The 20,513-nt window shown below is 40.1% G+C and overlaps 1 protein-coding gene across 1 annotated transcript; it reads left to right on the forward strand.

Annotated features, from left to right (window-relative positions):
• The first annotated feature begins 2,024 nt into the window (after positions 1-2,024).
• On the forward strand, positions 2,025-19,903 carry tprg1 (tumor protein p63 regulated 1). Its single transcript, XM_026345641.1, has 6 exons — positions 2,025-2,141; positions 2,344-2,603; positions 4,318-4,409; positions 7,882-8,058; positions 15,960-16,113; positions 17,689-19,903. The coding sequence occupies exons 2-6, from the start codon at positions 2,364-2,366 to the stop codon at positions 17,881-17,883; spliced, it is 858 nt and encodes a 285-aa protein (XP_026201426.1). The 5' UTR covers positions 2,025-2,141; positions 2,344-2,363; the 3' UTR covers positions 17,884-19,903.
• Positions 19,904-20,513: the final 610 nt, after the last annotated feature.

Raw genomic sequence — 20,513 nt, forward strand, 5'->3', positions numbered from 1 at the left:
AACAGCAGTAATCCAGTGCAAAGCCACTATCACGCTGAGATATTTTCATTAAACTACCACCAGGTCTGTAAATCAGCTGTGTTCTGGTCTTTCGTTTGCAGTTTGAAGAACAGGGCGATTTGTGGATTTCATGAGGATTTTTAAAGAAATTCTAGTCTCTTGGCTCAATGCTTCAATTTAAGCAGAATTTTTTTTTAGAAAGTTCATTATTAACCCATCAGTGAAGCAAAGACGATCTGGATTGATTAGAAGTAATTAGTTGACTGCATACCAACCGGAAAGCTACTGTCTATTCAGACAGCTCCAAAGAGCATGAAAATCTGTGCCTGCAGTTCGTGGGAGTACCTAAGCAACTGTGCAGGAGTCCTTTAGAGATCTGTCTGCATTTCTTTGACGGCTGCAGATTATGAGTAGGTTTTAACTTGTGACAAGGCGTTGGAAGAGTTTGTGATTGGGAATGAGTGGCCTTATGTGTGATGTCAGAAGACATTAGCGCACACGAAGACTGATGTTTGAATGGTTGATGCTATTCAAGGATTTGTGGGAGGAGGAAAAAAAAAAAGTGTTATTTGCTTTCCGTGATCTTGTTCATCCCACAATTGCTTGATTGTTTTATAGCCCCGAAATCATGAATGCCATTCATTGGTATTTTAGGAAAAGATGTCAAGACGGGAACATAAGCTTGAGAGAGGAGATTCAAAACAAGCTAAATCTTTCATAAACAGTGGAGTGTGTGGCACAAATCTGTAAGGTTAGTCCAGGCAGCTGGGAAGTGTTCTCCTTATTGAGTACAGCTTAAAATACACGCTAAGCATCAGTCTCAATGCTGCACTAACAGAACAGCTGATGAAATATTCAATACCTGCTAACTGGGTTAATTCAGTCTTGTTCAGATTAACCTTTACTGTAAAGCACAGGACAAGTTTATCATGTCGGCAGAAATAACTTCCTAGCACGATGACACAGCGAGTATAGAAACGCTGGCGTTTACCCAGATCATGCAAATATTCCTTAGTTTGTTTGGTGGTGAGAGGTCTGTGCCTACAGGGGTGGTTTCATGTGTTCCTGAGTACCTGAAGAAAACACAGCACATATCAACTTGACATTTGGTTGGTACCCACACGTCCTAAAGCTTCCCTAAGCATGGTCCAAAATATAAAGAATAAAGAATACTTTAAACCTCATTTTTCTTCATTGAAGGTAAACAAACTCCAGACAAAGCTACACGACGCATAGATTTGTCTTAGATAAGTTGCATCCAACATCATTTGAAGTGCAAATACTTTCCAGAAAACATATTCAACAAATGTTCAATAAACATGGGCAAAAACAAGACTTTCTTTGGATTATCACCTTCTGGAAACGTCCTACATGTTGCTCATTACTAACACAATTCTTTATTTTTTTTACATATGTATATATTTTTTGTTTTTTATAAACAGAAAGTAATAATTTTATTACCAGTTGTAATTTATTATCATCTAATGTCAGACTGACACAGGAATTAGCATTTGAACTGTGTTAGTCATTCAAAACACTTCAGGCAAGTAACCTGAAAGTGTAAACTGGATTATACTGTAAATCCAAAAGCATCGTTGTAATTTCCACTGAGTTCTTGACATCCTGGTTAAAAATAAAGAGCACAAACAGTGTAATGCTGAAACTAAACGGCTACATACAACAACTTTCTATCAAAAAGAAGTAATGAGGTAAGAAGTGCAGTGATATGCAGCAAACAGGAGAAGTCACAAAATCAAGTCACATAACATATCTCAAGTGAGATAAAAACCAGATCTTCAAGTGTAACCCTAACTTTTGTCATGCACCTTGGAACATTTGGGTTCTCATATACAAATAAAAGATAAAGAAAAGACAGTGAGCACACACGGATTAGAAATATCCATATATCGATTAATTTAGGCAGTGCTCTAGTAATGTAAATGTAATCTGAACAAGTGTGCAGGTTTGTGGTTTGTGCCGGTGTCAGTCACATCAGTGCACAGCACAGCTTGTGTGGTGTGTTGAGCTGCAGACCTGCAGCAGCTGACGCCCTCTGAACAAACATGTTCGAGACGGAACAAGGAAGTCGTGCACCTGCTGTCTCTGGCTCGGACTGAGTGCTGCGACCTCGATCGTTGGTGGTAAGTTAAACCTCGTTATGACACTTTAAAATGTTCTTCCGAAAAGTTTTACTGTGTAAACTTGGGTTTCCATTCCCTCTGGAGGGAAAGATTGACAGCTCGTTGAGTCCTCCCGACTCACTAAGTGCCGACACAAGTTGGCGTCTCTCGACCGCATGTCCCTTAATGATCAGCTGCACCTCTGCTGTTCATCCTCCTCCAGAGCTGGTGTGAAGTCCCGTCATGGCAGAAGTTGAGGGGGGAGCAGCTCCCGGAGGGCAGCCTGCACTCAGCGGCGGCTCCGCCGGCTCGGAGGACGCTCAGCCCGCAGAGAAGCGGGCAGCGCAGGGCGACGCGGCCCGAAAGGAGGCGGAGGCCGCAGAGGAAGGGCCAGCGACGGACGGAGGGCCCCGCTCCCACAGCGCTGCCGTCTCAGTGTCCTCTCCAGACCAGTTTAAAATCAGGAGGTTCTTCGTGTTGAGGGTAAAGACCTGACCAGAATTCACTGTGTGCTGAAATGATGTGTAATGTGATTTGTTGGCCTGTACAAAGTCCGTGTTCCTGAGTCAGTGGCAGGTTACTTACCTGTGTTTATTCTTTCATTTAGTGAACAGCTGTGGTCACATTGTTTTACTTTATTATTTCTATTTATTATATATTTTAGGGACCTGTTTACAAAGGTAGAGTCAAAGCAAATTCACTGATTCAGACATAAATCACAGGACATAAATAAATCATCCAGTAATCACAAAGAAAGAACAGCTCTAAAACACACTAGTCTGTGATTAGTATATGTATCCATCCATCCAACCACCTCTCGTCGTCATGTTGATCTGTTCAGGTAAAACCCAAGGTCAGAGCAGTCATTAGAAGCTATGTATTGTTTAACAGCCAACCTAAGAGGGCACACCTTGATAACAAGAAACACCTGTCAGTCACATGTTGCCAAACCTAACATTTAGGTCAGCAGATAAAAAAGGCACTGTGCTCTATGTTGTTCTGTATCTCGGTGTAAATACAATCTAATAGAAGCAGAAATGTTTTGATCTTAAACCCAAATGATTGAATTAATTATCCCACTCCAGTAAAGGGCACTGTACAGCTTTATCACACTATTATTATTAGTATTGACACCGACAAACATCCAGCATCCTGTGCTCCTTAGAATCATTTTTAGTTGACGTAGAAGCAAGGACCACACCGTCAAATGAGATGCTGTTGATTAAAGAATGAAATGTAAGTTGCATATGGTGGATGGATAAGACCAATAGGATGGTGGGAGGGGAAGAAGGAGATGTGGTGAAGGCCTCAGGCTCAGGAGACCCCCGGAGACCCTATGGGAGATGACAGAAAGACAAGAGAGAAAGAGGGTGGGTGTGGCACGTAACACAAAAACAAGCAAACATGCAAGACAGGTAGGTACACTTCCTGTAACACCTGGTTGACCGGGTAGTGTAGTGGTAAGATCACCACCCTCCTTGCCTGAGACTGGTCCAGTTTTGTATTTTGCTCCTGGATTTCAGATCCAGTTTTTGTAGACATACCTCAAACCTTTTTATGCAGTCAAGTCAAAACGCAGCCTTGAAAGTTTTCACAGTGATAAGTCAACAACTACATGACACAATGTCAACAATAAACTGTATATCATCAGCTAGTGTTCATTGCAGGCCTGCTGTATTGGATTGCTTAGGAAAGTCAGTCACACATGCCGTGTTGACAGGCCTGCTCAGCTCTAGGCTCACATTACAATAAGACTGTCAGAAGACCTTACTATGAACTCCTAATCTGGTTAAGTTCTCAAACTTGGCGTTGAAATAATAAAACAGAGTGTAAGGATAGAATAGCATGTTGTAAAAAATGACAGCATTGGAAAACCAGGTTGTTTATGGCTTTAGACAGTCTGAATGTGTGGTGTGTTGTGTCCTGACGCTTTCTCTTGTCTTCAAATATCTGAGGTGCTCAGATTTATACGCAGGAGCTGCACGCTCAGCTTCCTTTATTTGCAGCCTTTTCCACATGCCGAGGCTTCATGTTCTTGTTTATTGTTATTTTGTTCGACACGCAGACACGCTGACATTTTGTTGGAGTACCAGTCCCAGCTGCACCTTAAGCCTTTTACCCCTCAGCTCTGTGCGTACACACACATTGTCACAGTGAGAAATTAGAAAATGACACCCGTGCATTTCTGTCTCCTCAGCCTGGCACTCTGAATCAGGCCATCAAAGACGTCGAAGCTCTGGTGGATAAAGAAGTGGATGGCAGCGTTAAAAGCACTTGGCTGATGGCAGAGTGAGTTCATGAAACCACATCCTGTTACACACCTGTGTTCACGTCAACATGCAGTGTGATGTGTGCCCAGTGAAAATCTTGTATCGGATACAAGAAATCTTATTAACTGTTCATTCACTCATGTGTTGTGGCGAACTAAAAATTTATAACCTCTTTCCTGACTTCACAGATTTTCAACTTCCTTCCTAGTGTATGGTTCTAGTATGAGGAAGACATGTACTGAAAAACTCCTCCAGATGATGTCATCAGGAGGAGTTTTTCAGCTAGAAGCAAAGACAGGTTTTATATCAGGAAGGCAGAGGGTTTAATAGCATTTATACACAAATCTAAATTCCAGACAAAAATTTAATGTAACTTGATGTAAAATGCAAGAAAAACTAAAATGACCTTTTATTTACTTTTATTCATTTGTCGGTGAAGTGTTTTCACTGAGCAACATAATTGTATTTTAGTTTATGAACATATGTTAACAGTCGCAGTTAACATCACCTTTTCTTTTAATTACACTTTTTAATCATTGGGAACTGCTGAATTTATTATTGTTGCAGTCTTAGAGTTGAATATTTGCCCATTTTTGCTGGATACAAGACTTGAGCTGCTCAACAGTTCGTGGTCACTGTTGTCAGATTTTCAACTTGATGATGCACCATACATAAATACATGTCTATGAGGTCACACTACTGTACATTTACATTTACATTTACATTTAGTCATTTGACGCTTTTATCCAAAGCGACTTACAAGTGGGGAACAAGGCAAGCAAACAAAATCTAAGTCAAGGAGAAAAAACATCAAAGCAAAGTGCTATCAAAAAAGTGTTTCTGTTTCAAGAGATGTGAGAACAAAAGAGTAGAAAGGTTTTTTGTTTTTTTTAAGTGCAGAGGAAGATACGGAAGAGTTCTGTTTTCAGCAGTTTTTTAAAGATTGCAAGTGAGATGGCTGAGCGTGCAGAGATAGGCAGCTCATTGCATCATCGTGGGATCACTGAGCTGAACAGTTTTCCTTGGTGTCGACTGTGTGGTGCTGGTACCACCTGACGTCGTTCCCCCGGTTGAGCGCAGTGGACGGGAGGGGATGTAGACCTGAATGATTGAACTGAGATAAGATGGAGCTGTAGCATGTGCAGAATGAGGCCTAGCATTGTCCTGCTGAAATATCTGTTGACATAATATCTGTTCCTTCCCATGAATGTGCTGAAAGGTGAATTCATGACCACAGAACACATTGCCACTCAGGCCCAGAAAACTTGACTGCGTTTCTGCAAAGAATTCATGTTTGGCTTCCTCCTTGCATATTAGAGTTTCAGGTTGCATTTCTGGATGTGGTGGTGGACTGTGTTAAGTGACACAAAGTACTACTGAGCCCATGTGGTTCTATTCATCACAAACGGTTGCTCCACAATAATGATAATAATGCGTGCAACAGTGGTTTCTACCCTTGGCATTTATTTTACATTTTATTTTCTCTGAGTCTTTTCACAATGTTATGTACTTAGTATTTATTAAGATTTTGTTACTGTTATTACAACTGTGATACAGTGTACACAATGTTGTGAGTCATTCAATAACGATTCTGTAGTATCACAGAATACAAAGAACATCTAATAGGTTTTTTTTTTTTTTAATATTTTATATGTTATGTAACTCATACAATATGTTCTGGATGACTGGAATGACAGGCATACACATACAGAGAGAGGCTGGTTGTCTTACAGCAGAGGACCATGACGTCTTAGCATTGTCAGGCACAGATGTGCATATTAGTAAAGCTTTCATTCAATAATCAGTGTTTTTATTTTCCAAGATTAGCACATTAACAAGTCGGCGTCGAAGTAGAGCTCTGACTCGAACACAGAGGAAAATGAAACGACTGCAGGACATTTACCAAGTGTACTTGCAGATGTCAGGTTGTATCACTTCTGCGCAAGCTTTCAGGAAACATTTAAAAGGCTGGCCATGTGAGAATGAATAATACATCCCATTTATGCAGCTCTGTCCAACACACATTAACATTTGTCCTACATTTGGCCCGCAGTTATCGCAGCTGCAGAAGCTGCTGTAGGATTTCTTGCAACATAAAGAGTGCATTATATGGTAATTCTGTGGCACTGCTGCTGAATATCCCCAAAGGATGCCGGTGACTAATGTCAGGAAAGCATGAGAAATTCCTCAAATCTGGCTTTGCTGAGGGTTTTCGCTGGCTTTGAAACAACTAGGATGATGTCAGTTCATCTGCTTTTTTGCTTATTTGGACAATTAATCTTTTGTATTTGTATTTATTTATTTCCAGCTTTATATTTAGTGTAGAGATATGAGAGTGCCTTTAATCTATTTCTATTTAATAGATGATTTCTCTAAGTAAAAATATGATGATGATGAAGAACCTGCGGTTTGTTTAAGAGAGGTGCATCACTGCAGGCTTCACCGTGACTGGCACTGTGTTGTTGTGTTGTTGTGTCAAGCCTGAGTGCCAGCAGCCCACCCACAGTGTGATCCTGGATCTCCGTAACACCTCACCTCTGTCCATGACGTCTGTGCCCAGTCAAGGTTCACTCATTTCATTAGCACAGTCAAAGCTTTTCACCCACACCTTACCCATGATGCCTTGGCTGTTCAGTGAACTGTCTATTTTGGCCTACGGCTGCCAGCAGCAATCAAGAGTGTTTCACTTGGAGTTGGCCACGTGCACCCGACTCAGCAGGCCGTAAGAAACAGAGCCACTCCAAGAGAATCTGTGCCACTGTGAATTAGTTGTGTTTGCACAGTGGTGAGGGGGGAAGAGAGAGAGTGTGACATTTTCCGGAGATAGTTTGAGGGTGCAAGAGAAAGTGGACTTTGGTTTGTTATTTTAAAGGTGTTTTTGTTAATTAGATTTTCCTGTGACTATTATTTTGACTTCAGAGTGTTTGCATACTTATTGTAATATCCTGGCCCAGGGCACTGTAGGAAATTGTGAAGCTTTTACACTACATAATTACACCACAGCTTTGCTTTATATGTTTTTGTATTAAACGTACCTCCTGGAGAATACTAACATCACACTGTGCTTCTCAGAAATGTTAAAATCCCTTTTTATGGCAGTGGATCCCTTAAAAAAAGAGGTTTTCCTGAAATGAATCCTTTCTAACTACGGTGATGGTGATAATGTTCATGTTTGGTTTAACCTGTTTAAGATTGGGGTTTGTTTTTTTGGGATGGATTCCAGCTTTCCTCTTTCCAGGCAAGGAACCAAACTCAACAGGACTCAGCAGTACATAAGAGGGTTTGGTTGGGTCAGGTTCAGGCGAAAGTGCATCATGCTTAGGTCAGACAGAAATTTGACTCTTGATCCATAAAGGACTAAATGACCTAAACCAGTGTTTAACATAGGCACATTTGGTTGATAACTCAAAGAGTCAATACATTTAATTTAAAATGATTAAATAAATCATCAGTCTCTGTAGGGCTAACACACTGACTGTTTCTTTTTACAGGGTGGATCACTGGAACAATGAAAAGGAGCGACTTGTTCTCATCACAGAATTCTCTCTCCTGGTCTTCAAATACGACTTTGTCATGTTCAACTGTGAACAATTCCACAGGATCCCGCTGAACTTTGTGGACCGTATCTCCCACGGCACCTTCACCTTCCCAAAGCACTCCCTCCTGCAGTAAGTCCCCTCACTTTATTAGTCCTGCAAAACACGTCTACATTAAGTCTACTCAAAGATTGCTCTCAGTAGAGTTATTAATAAAAAATAAATAAAAGCTTGGACAATTACAAATATTAGCCCTAATTATCTGCTCTGATTTGTTTCACAAAAGCAAAATTCCCTCACCAATTAAGATTTAAGCTCTTTAAGCCCCCCCCCCCCAACCCCCCCCAAAAAAAAAGCATGGACACATTTTTCGGCAGTTCGTCAAAGTGCACTAGCTTTCAGAGACACTGAAGATGTTATGAGAAATGCAAAATGCAATGTTTTCAGTACATTTTAAAGATTGCGAGGTTATGCACGGTGAAAAAGTGAAACGAAGCTGAGAGCAGCTACCGAAGGCTGCGCGGTGAGGCATGTGCATGCAGAGGACTAGTGCAGGGTAGCCGAGATCAAGCAGGGACACATGGAACTGAGGAGCTGAAACAGGCACGGCACAGATACAAGTGTGCCGAGAGTTTTTTTTTTTTAGGGCTAAGGAGTGCATAGCTGTCACTTGGAGCTGTCACTTAACTGATTAGTGGCAAAATTAATGTAGTCCTTTCATCTAAACCTTTTAAAGACGGCTCAGGGGATAGCAAACCAACTAAAACTAATTTGATGAATAAAATGTAATGTGCTGTGAAGAGCTTAGAGAGCGTAGCCTTTATTGGAGGCTTTATCTCTGCACATTACATTAAATTATACATAAAATGCTTGTCAAAGCCGCCCGGGAGTCCATCATTAAAGAGACGGTTTCAAATAAGAAAGACTTGTGCCTCAAACATTTCCTCTTTCTGTCTTCGTCTTCACTGTTCCCTCCTTCTTTCTCCTCTTTGTCTCTCTCTTAGGAAGCGTCTCCTTTTTTTTCCGTCTAGGTCATTCTGTTTTACTTTTGGCAGAAAGAGTTCAGTGAGTACAGGAAAATTAATCCACTGTAACGGTACGCAAGACTTTGTTTCCACATCACTAAGTTGTGAGAGTGAAGCAAGAAACCAAAACAACGAGCCGAAAGAAGCTAAAACGCTCAGAAGAGGTGAGGGTGGTAATTCTCCCTAAAAGCGGATCCAGAAAACCATCAAGAGTAAAATCCAAATGTGACGTATATAAGGAAGTCTCAGTTTCTTCTCATCAACATTTTAACTCCTCACTGTAATATCACTTGACTGCTACATTTATATTCTTGCTAATGAGAAACAGTGCGAGGAGTCAAGATAGCTGCAGCTGATGTGTCTGCTGACGGTTGTCATCTGACCACTTGATGTCAGTGTGCACCCTCGGTAGCGGCAGTTCAAGGCAGGAACACGCCACATCCCATTCCCTCATCGGTCTGAAGTTCTCATGAATGATTCTGCAGCTGCCTGTGCGCGTCACAGAAAGCCTCCTCACTGCTCAGGCTGCAACAAAGACTGTACCTTTGGCAGAAACAGAGGCAGCGCTGTTGTTTCTTACACTTGATTTGTAAAATGCCATGAAGTCTGAGATTAGTGTTTGAGCAGGCGTCACAACATAATGGATCTTATTTTTCTGCACATTGGGGAGCTGCTTACTTAGGACATTAGTATTTTATAATAGAAATTAACTTACTGAATTGACTGAAAACACCTTCATGAACGTTTGACTCCAGTCTTCCCAGACAACAACAACAAAGAATATCTAACTCCCCATACAGTACATTTATTTGGCGCCTGTACCCTCATGTGTCCTCCATCAGCCTCCCAAACTTGTGATAATGCCAATAGAAAGTGTTTAGGGAGTGTCAGTATTTTTAGTCCTGATGAATGTGTTTTCACTGCACATTCTCTAGGTGCGTCCATGAAGGAAAAAGCACAGTATATTCAGCATCTGTGGGGAAAGATGTGTTTTAAGTGCCTCTTTTCCAAACTGTCTAGACAAACTAATTAGCCTACCTATGTATTTTTTTTATTCCTGTCTGAAAGAGTTGGGTGTGGAGCTTTAAGGGAGCCCCACTAGAGGTTGCTTCAGTAAATGTTGTAAGAAATACAGTATATATATTTATGAAGGTGGGGGAAAAATCTCAGCACTGCTTTCGTCTTTCTCATCTGATGAGGTGTTTTTTTTTTTTTTTCTTTCTCAGCAAGGCTTCAGAGGGAATCATGCTTTATTTAGCCTGCTCCTTCAACTACTTAAAACTGTTTTATTAGCTGGATTTTCTCCCTCACTCTGACCCGAGTGGGCCTTATCAGTTGCATACAGAGATCACTCAAAAGTAACAGTAAAATCACATAGAGTGGAAAATCTGCAGTTAGAGTTAGTTCTTCAGACCTGCTTCAAACATAATTGTCCTTCTCTCAGTCTGTCTGTTCAGGCTCACCTCTACACACCAAAGCAGCTTATTTGTTTAAACAGCAGAGGGCAGTCCACAGTAGCTGTGATCAGCATAGCTGTTCTGCTCCAGGACACCTCATCAGACCATCATGTAGTCACAGTTGCAGAAGATCCAAAAATGTGTGACTAAAACATGATTAAAGCATTTTTGTAGGATTAAGCAGGATGTGCTCACATACTACCAGTCCTCTTTGAAGGAGGTACCCACATGTTTTCTGTTGCCACAAATCAATCTGTGCAACCTATTAACCAGTACTACGATTGGACAACTGTGCTTTAAATAAACAAGAGTCAGAGATAGGAAGAGGTGTAACCAAAAGATGCTTCCCAGTTTTTAAGGTATTGTTGGTAATAATATTATTTTACAGGTAATAATATTGCTGTGCTTTCGAAATGCGAGCTTCTTTTTCAAGTCCATGCCTCAAGTTCCCCAGCAGCAAATCTGATGTACAGCCCCTGCTATTAACTGTGCTTATTATAATTTAAAACAAACCTATCTCTATTCAATCATGCTGTAATCACACCTATCTGGGAATGTCACGTTATGTTTCCTCACCCAGAGATACGTTGATCCATAAAATACTTTATAACTAGTGTTCTGTTTGAACTATTGGTTAATTCTTAGTAAGTTTTCCTTGAATAAAACTTACCTCTATAAATAAATAATATCTCTTAGTGCAGTACTTGTCTAAATGTATTTATTAAGTTACAGTCCGCCACTGTAAGAAAGAACTGAAATGCTTATTTTTTTCCACTACTTAAATCATAATGAGCAAAGTAGCAATTCTTCAACGTTGTTTGCAAATGTGCAAAAGCATCATTATACTTTTGTTGTTTGTGTTATTTGTTTGTATGCTGCAGTATATCTTTGGTTTTGCTGTCATTTGGTTAGGATGATGTAATGGTGATAGTTTCTTTACTGTATGCAATTATGTGGTTTATTATACCATATTTAACATGGACCCTGAAAAAGAAGTTGCTGTGGTAACTACTAATAGGGATTCAAATAAACAACAATCCCAAACAGGCCTCACAGGCATTTCGACATTGGGGACTGCTAACAGACGAGGAACTTCCTTGAATGATTCCCAGTAAATCTGACCTCAGCTTTACTTTCATAAACATGAGATCTGCAAGATAAAATGGAGAGAAGAGATGGATTTTCTGAGTAAATAAATCCTCCTCTTTCAAACGAAGTGTTTATATAACCAGTACCTTTTATTGGCAGATATTGTAGTTCTACCTGCACCAGGAAACCGGAAAGAATAAAAACACTCTTATCCTCAAAAACAAAACCCAGATCAAGGGCAACGTCTGCACATAGGCTGCTCCCAGGACACACAGTATAAATTACTAAACAGCAGTAGATTTATAATGTTCTGGGCGTGCTGTTGTAAATTCAGACACTTTGTGGAGCAGCTTCCAGCGTGTGGACTCAAGGTGGAAATATCTTTGCCAGCAGCCTGCAGCTATGATATCACAGCTTTTGCATCATGACATCGACAGCAACATGGCTGCTGTTTTAGGCTTGAGAGGTTGCATGAGCAGCTTTATCATGAATAATGTAAATATCTTCTTTTTTCTTCCTTTTTTTTTTTTTTTTGAGGTAGGAATGTTGTAGAAAAACTGTGCGAAAACTCAGTTCTTTGTCTTTTCCTTTGTTTTTCCTGCCACTCCTCCAACCTTTTCATCTCTTTCCTCCAGTCCTTTCACATGGTGAATGAAACCTGGTTGGATGGATACATGTATGGATGGCTGACAACCCTGCAGGCTCTATTGAGCAATCAGAGCAGATTTGTTTGTTTGCTCTGAGACAATGTGGGACACTTGCCATGACAACTGGAGCTGGGCTTGATATTTATCTTGTGTGTTGACTTTTGAGTCCGAAGCGCTTGAAAGCCGGGGGAGGAATCTTTTCGTCACTTTCCCTTAAGATCAAAATACAGTGTTTCTCTTATGCATGTGAGTGTTTTGTATAAACACTGTCGACTAACCACCAGGCGGGTCAGTGGAGGCCTTTCTTTTAGTTTTTTTGTGCACAGCAGAACGCGGCGGTGGCCGGCTTTCACCGTTTCTGTGTTTTCATGACTGTGTCGAAGTGAGGTGCAGTGAAAGTCCAAACCCCAGCTCTGCCACATAAACACAGTGAAGACGTCCAAGGCCTCTGGCTGGAAAGCCCAGCCCTGCTCTGCCTGTTTGGGCTGGTCCCTCTCCCAGTGATAGCTTACCTGTGGAATTCGCCAAAGCTTTTTTTATATCCCCATTTATACTAGGGCAATAGCTGTGTGCTCTCACAAAGGCCAGTGTGTACACTTGTAACCCCACCATCCTCACTCTCTTTTGCTGAAATATAATCAGTCTTTTAACTCGGGCTTTGCTTTTGTGCCGTGTTTTTTCCTTTCCGTCCCCTTTTCTCTCCGCACAGCATTTCTTCTGGGGGAGGCACACAATATTCAGCGGCAGCATTGTCATTTTGCAAGTACTTGTGTAAACAGGGCTAGATGATTGCATTATGATGCAGCCCCTCCCAGAGACCATGACATATCAACAGCTACACCACTATTGTTTAGCCTCAGGTGTTTAATTCTGGTTGGCAGGAAATGCTGTTGCACAAGGTATGTGGTGAGAGATCATTAAGGAAATCAGAACATTGTGAAATCGCTCGCCTATATCCTTATTTATCCTCTCTGTTGCCTTTTTGTGCAAACTGTCAGGTACATTATAGATCTAATGTTGCAGGGTTGCATTTTTATTCCTCCAGCTCCGAGTTGCTCGATTGCCATAATCTTCTTCTTTTTTTTTTTTTTTTGTAGGTGTTAAATTGTTTTGCAAGTTGTCTCTTGAAAGCTGTCAACACACAGCACTGAGCACTAAATAAACGCAAATGTTCAGACATTACACAGGCAGCAAGGACTGATCTGTGGGTTACATCTTATTGCCAGTGTTAAAGGTAAACAGCAGAAACTACTTACGTTGCATAAGATACAGTGCAAATGACTCAACAATGCATTTCCCTAAGGAAATTATGATCTCTGGCTTTTATTTGCTTTCCTGCTAATTTGGTTGCTTCTTCTAATAGAAGGAAAAAAGTCCCTATTCTCTAATAGTGAAACATAAAATATAAAGTAATATTATCCCTCCATGTAAGAGTGATGCAAAGTCAGAATCCCCCTGGTTTTGTTATTGCTTCAAAAAAGCGCTCATGTTGTGAAAATTGAAATGACACCAGTCACTAAATGTTTTATCCAGTGTGCACACCTTTGATTTCACCCTGACATTTCTTTTTGTATTGTTTATGGGATAATTAAACTGCTGTAACAGTATTTGTTTTGTTTTGCTGTAATTATGCCGGACTGAGGAGTCAAACCTGTCACTGCAGGTTTTTCAAGCTTCTGTTTTGAAACATGGTTTATCCAGTAGTTGTTTACCTTCTATGTTAATCAGGACCTGATCAGCCGGCTAGAAAAAGAAAGGGATGATAATATAACTGGGCCACGATATGATTCCACTTTTAGTTCATGAAGTCACACAACATCTGTGAGGCGCGAATATTTAAAAGTATGAAATCCAAATATCGGTCCAACAGAAAACATCGTTATTTCGAATGAGTGCACACGGTAACAAAGTTGATTCAGACACATAAAACAAGCCTTTATTTGGTGAGTGATGATGTTTGTAACTAAGACTGTATAACCATGATTGATGTTTTTAATGTTTATTGTGTTCATATGGAGAGCTGCAACTCAGTATTATTCTGGTTTTATTAGTTTTATTATTTTCTAGATGAATAAAATGGTTTAGTCTGCACAACATTAGCAAAATGACTGATCCATTACTCAATTTGCACATCATGAGTATGCAGTAAGAGAAAACTGTTTGATGAAGCCTTTTTTGTTCCTTTAGCTGTGCTTGATAAACTGCGTCATATGATGTCACCTGAGTCAGTGGAATTTGGGTGGGGAATTAACAGTGTGTGCTTGAATCTAGATGTTGTGTCAGAAACTAGCACGCTTAGCTGACTTTTTTTTTTTTTTTTTAATCGTGCTCCTTATCGCTACATAGGTCGTATACCTCCAGCCTCAGTAGACACAAGTGCTAATATCTCCGGTTCTTTTGGATACTTGTTTGTCCATTCTGCGTTTGACAGTGTAATAAGACTGAAATGTTAAAGTGTGTAAACTGACAACTGACTTTTATCTGAAGAAAATTGCCAAAGGTCTTTTTATAACCCTGTGTAGGTGTTACTTTAAAAACATCTGTTTATCCTGGTAGATCCCTCACACAGTTGAATGATACCTTTCAGATTGTTAGGATATTCTCCAGGTAGTATTGCCCTAATGCACAGGAGTGTGTATTGAACTCCCTGTGAACCTGCACCTTTTGAGCAGAAACAAAGATGCTATATCACCCCACCCCCACGTATCTTGGAGGTATGAGAGCCCTAGATCAGGCTTGATGGACAAACAGTAAGCAGAGAATTGTAAAGATGTTCACAGCATGTAGATCAACACCATCATCATTTCAAAGATGGGATCAGTGAATGTTCAGAGGTCTGTTTGCTCTCAGTCTTCTGAGGTTTCATTAGGCTGAGGAAAGATAGGACCCCAGGGCAATTTCATTAAAACCTACAGTGTTTACTTTAAAAAGACTAAAGAAAGAACAACAGAAGAATGAGAATATGATGAGCCCACTGTACATTACCTTTAATCCCAGTAAACTCGAGATTACCCACACATTAAGAATTTACCCAGAGGGCAGATTAGTGCCATTTTTTTATTATTACCATTGAGGCAACAGGTCTGGCAGTCCCCCTTTAGGGAAATAATGTAAACTTATGTTACTATCTTGAAACCAAGTCACTGGTCTGTGAAGGTGTTAAATTTTATTATAGAAGGTGGCTACACGTTTTGTTTTTGTGTGCACACATACTGTACAGTACCTAAAAGCAGGAAGCAACAACTACAGAAAACTGGAAAAAACAGTTACATTTATAGACTGGATGGCACAATGACAGACAGAAAGGTTTTAGGGTTATAACATTAATATATAGTTAATAGTTTAAAGGGAAGTATGAGTCTGTCTGTGCTTCTGTAGTTCCCATTGAAACAGATATGTTAATTTAGAGTTCAATACATTTAAATATGTAGTTTAAAAATTGCATTATTTCCACGTAGGTGTGTGTGTTGTGTGGATATTTTCTTTACTCAGTTGACTTGGTTTAAAATCTGCTCTGTTGTTGCTGAATATAACTATATGTTAAACAACTGTAATCTGAACCCGGCATGACGTTCAATGATATGTTGATGATCTTTTATATGATAAGCTATATCTACATATAGTCAGAGACAAAGCAGACATTCTGGTAGTTCATGGTTTTCAGTGGAAAAGAAAAAACAAGTCCTTGTTTTCATAAAGCAGTGAGTAATTGATCTGTTACTGATAGCATTATCAGTAGAAACTGAAGTTCTGTCATTTGCGTCACTGACGGTGGGACACGCTTTGTCATTTCCTCTGTATTGCTGTGTTTTTAGGAGGGAAGGGGAGGGGGTTCGAGTCTTCTGGGACCGGCTGAGAGAGCCCTCATTCACCTCCAGGTGGAACCCCTTTGCCACTGACTTGCCCTTCATGACCTTCACCTACCATCCAGTGAGGAACATCAATGACACGCTTGCTGCTCTCTGTGATGTAAGTTACCGTCAGTCATAACAGTGTGGCACTGTTTCAAGTTCCTCGCCCATTCACATAAAACACACTGACATAGTAAGTATAGATTTAAAAATAGTGGTGGTTGTATTTGCAGACGTTGTAGATCCCTACTGCAGTGAACGTGAAAGGACTTTATTTGTAGTGCTCGTAGCATTGGAATAAAACTTAACATTTTTACCAGGAAGACTGTTCTGACTACTCAGAAGAATCCACAGACCTTTCATTGGGATGGAAGTAGATACTTTCTTTGCACATGATATTGTTCTGTTACTAAATTTGTTTTGTTTTTTTTGCGTGATTCGGGTGAATTAACCATCAATTTGTCAGAATGTGTGTTTGATGACTTACTTTCTATAATCCAGGTGGAGGCGTGTACCCTACTCAGAGCCCTGGAGACACTTAACTATTATCAGAAAAAACAACAGTGTAGTGAGACTCATCGTGTGGTCAGATGAGTCATGACAGAGAGTTGACTAACTGGAATTAGGTGTCAGATATCAGCGTGTGTAATTAATCGGTTTTGATGGGTCACAAAACTTAGAATTGGCACATCTGTCCAGGTATCATATACTGTATATAGATACTTAACAACAGCACTCAAACTAGTTCCGCTTAATAATACTAGGACAAAAAATTGTGTTTAAAAGCCAAAAGCACAGTTCAAGTACAATGAGTTTCCACACATATGCAGGAATTTCAACATAACCAAGATGTTGATGAGCTGTTACAACAGTCGAGTCAGGATGAGAAGACCAAATCATGAAGCAATCTCTCACTGAATGAACATTCAGTGCCATGCAGATATTTGTTGCGTAATGTTTCAGTTTTCATATAACTTCTAGTCCCTCTACTATGACAGGTGAGAGAGATCGAGGCTGGATTTATACACATACACATGACTGCACAAGAATGATGAATGAGAAAGAATATTGTCATTGTAGACAGTTTAATCATAACACATACATACACGTGCAGCTCATTTGAATTTGACCCCTGAACTCTGCCTCTTTGCTGTTAAGTGTATACTAGTAGTGCACACTGCAAAATCTCTCTTCTACAGACACGCTACATGTTCTAATATAATCTAAAGGTATTTACGTTAACACAAATAAATCTTATATCTGTATTATATTTCTTTAATTACAGAACATTGCTGGAAAAAGAGGTTTGGAAAAGATGGCCTATCAGTAAATGCAAAATGTGAAAAGGGGCAGAGAGTCACAAAGCCGACAGTAAAGATCTATATCAGCCAGGAAGGCCGACTGTTGCATTGTCTGGGCCAAAAATTGGCACTTCAACACACTGCAAAGACTACAGCTAACGGCCAACTAGCACATATGTACTGCACCTGTGTGAGAGCAAACAACTCTTCATACAGCAACTGGCAGTAGTCTGTATTTGTCTTTTCTGAAGGGAGAAAAACAAACTTGGAAAATAAATAATGGCATACAGGAAGCATGTGATTTAAATCTTCACAACCTGTCCAGCATGTTTCCATTTTGCTCTGTTTGATTTCTAACAGTCCCTCTTTTAATTATGTCCTCTTGTCCGCAGATCCAGAAATTTCGTGAGCAGCTCTGGGATGCAGCCCAGAAAGTCCACACCATGAAGCCAGTTCCTGGGAAGGCGAACGGCGTCCTGGTCCTGAATCAGCCCATCCAAATTGAGGCCTACGTGGGCCTCATGTCTTTCCTCGGGAATCAGAACAAACTAGGCTACTGCATGGCTCGAGGAAACATAGGCTTCTGAATCCTCCAGAGTTAATATAATGACGGTTTTGTTTTTATTCAGATTGGTTGGTGTAATTTATAAGTCATGTTGATAAGGTTTATTTACAGAGGTGTCTTAATTTTATTAGAATTGACCAAAGATCCTTCTGAATTCAGGTTTGCTTTTAATCCACATTGAAGCCTGCATTCAAGATGTGCTGTGTGAGGTTTAAACAACTGTGTGATCTCCCCTGCTGCTTATTACCAACGTCTGGTATCTGAGTGCTCAGAAATATTCACATTTCAACACCGCACTTCACTGGATGACGGATCCCCCGCTGCTCTCAAGGAGCTTTGTATTTGCTCCTCAGTGATATGGTAATTCAACTCTTTCGCAACAGGACTCTTTTCTTCCTCCCCCGGTGTCTCTGTTAAAAGCTCGTTCCCATACCATTCAGCCCCTTAGAGATTCACTGGAGCATGGGGGTACATTTGTCATTTTAGTTTTATCATTCGTAGTGTATTGTTACAGTACATGCAATGCTGGAATTTCCCCTTGATTTATGTGTTTACCTTGTGTCACTGTGCCTTGTTTGGTATCATCTGTTTGTCTTGTGAGCCTGCCACATACATGAAAATATAAGCTTACGTATCGTATTCTGTTTTACTTATAAATCTCACAACATTCCTGCACATTTTGTTAAGTACAAGTCATACAAATACCTTGACCTCGTCAGTGCTAAAGCAGAATTCAGGTTAGCTGAAGGAGCTACCCCATGTTAAGTGTACATACATTAATGCTGCAGCCATTATCTGATTTTCATGCCAACCTAAGGTGGTTATATTGCTGAGCAACTGGTGGTTTGCAGACCTTGATGTAACAGCTGGCACGTTTTGGTTTTATTTAGCTGTAAAGTAAAAGACATGCACTGATACAGTGTAAAAACAGCAGCATTGGTAAAGGTACTTGATAAGTCATTTAAATATTTACATACTTACATACAAGTACTAGGCAGAATGTTTTTTTGTTTTTTTTTTGTTACCCAGCAGAGCAACATTAATAGTGTCTTTAAACTGCTTCAAAACATCCTAACCCGAATGTCACATCTTTGTATATAACAAACAACTAGACTTAAGCATTGTGGATGTATCACTGCACCATCCAGTTAAGTTGCAGTTTGCATCAGACTTGTATTCTAAGCAGTTCATTTGTGAGTTTCCAACTAAGTGTGTTTATTAAATTACTATCATATTGTGTTCACAATAATGCGATTGACATGAAGTCACAGTGACCTTTACCTTTAACCTTTGACCATCAAAATGTTATCCTTAAGTTCAAGTGGACATTTAAAGATATTAAGTTGTTTTTGTCATATTCTGTCTCAATACCTTGAAGCAATGGTGCTTGAGGTCACAGTAACCTTGACCTTTAACCTTTGACCACCAAAATTCAAATGAGTTTATGCTTGAGTTCAAGTGGACATTTGTGCCAAATATGAAGAAATTCTCTCCAGGCATTCTCGTGATATGACGTTAACCCCGGTGACTGCACGCAGTTCTCCAGGTGTCCCACTTCACAACAACACTGGATGAGTCACACGCCACTTTTTGACTGAACTTCCTCATTGTCGACTTACCCCTTACTAAAGTAAGGGCAGTTCCTAAACTATTAGGAACTGCCTAGAGCTGCATTTCTACCTTTTAGGATAACTGCCTTTCCTGCCACACAGGCACATCAACCAGTCTCTCCACTGAACGCACAAACCAAAGACACAACTCAAAGTAACACGCATGATAACACAGAGAATAAGCTGACCCTTAAAGTAGCTGAGCATCACTCTAAGCAGTGACTGCAATGTAATTACTGAATTAGAAATTATAATCTAAAGTAAAAAAGTAATGCCATTACTGTAATATCCCTGTGAATGCCTCTCTTTAAATCCAGAAGGCAACTGGAGGAATCACCAATAAGAATTAAAAATACTACAGAGAGGAAATTAATACGGTGTCAAAGCATGGTGAAGGTCTGATTAAATAAAAATCTTGGAAGTTATATTGTAGCTTTCAGCTTCAGCTTTCATCATTCCCTGACACACTAAGCTTGCAGTATTTAGTCTCTCTTGAGGCATTCTCATCAGGAAACAAGGTTAAGTAGCAAGTGTCCCAGGAGTAAATGCAGCTGTTATTCCACAAGGTAAAGTATATGGTTAAGTTCAGCAGCGTTAGTATCGTGTATCATAACCTTAGGGTTAGAAGGGGTTAACGTGTTTCCTCCCAGAATGAGGACGTGTCTCTAATCCTGGATCAAGCGTTGCTCTGGCCTGGAGCAACGCACCTCATCCATATTTCTTCTCTCCAGGTTGTAAAAGATGTTCAGAAAACTGAAATAACTGCCAGATAAATGAGCGTTCATAACGTTGTGTAGCTTAGACCCTCGAGACTCACTTGGTCACCCAATGATTCAAAGTGATGGTATTTTTTGAAAATCTTTCCAACTAAGTGTGTTTATTGTGTTTGGTTTCCATGGACTGCATTTGTAGCTGTAATCATTTCATTCTTTAATTGTCGTGATTTATTTTTTTTTTAGCTGCAGTTGAGGCAAGTTACCAAAAATACTGAGCAGCAGCATGACGATGACACTTCAAAGACTGTCATGTCGCAAATCATTAA

Source organism: Anabas testudineus, chromosome 4, assembly GCF_900324465.2.
Source record: "Anabas testudineus chromosome 4, fAnaTes1.2, whole genome shotgun sequence".
NCBI classification, from domain to species: Eukaryota; Metazoa; Chordata; class Actinopteri; order Anabantiformes; family Anabantidae; genus Anabas; species Anabas testudineus.

What these genes read in the sequence shown, in the direction of transcription:
- tprg1 (XM_026345641.1), top strand. Translation starts at nt 2,364, where the DNA reads ATGGCAGAAGTTGAGGGGGGAGCAGCTCCCGGAGGGCAGCCTGCACTC. An exon ending in GGAGGTTCTTCGTGTTGAGG is followed by an intron (nt 2,604 to 4,317) that starts GTAAAGACCTGA and finishes CTGTCTCCTCAG; the next exon opens with CCTGGCACTCTGAATCAGGC. An exon ending in CGCTTGCTGCTCTCTGTGAT is followed by an intron (nt 16,114 to 17,688) that starts GTAAGTTACCGT and finishes TCTTGTCCGCAG; the next exon opens with ATCCAGAAATTTCGTGAGCA.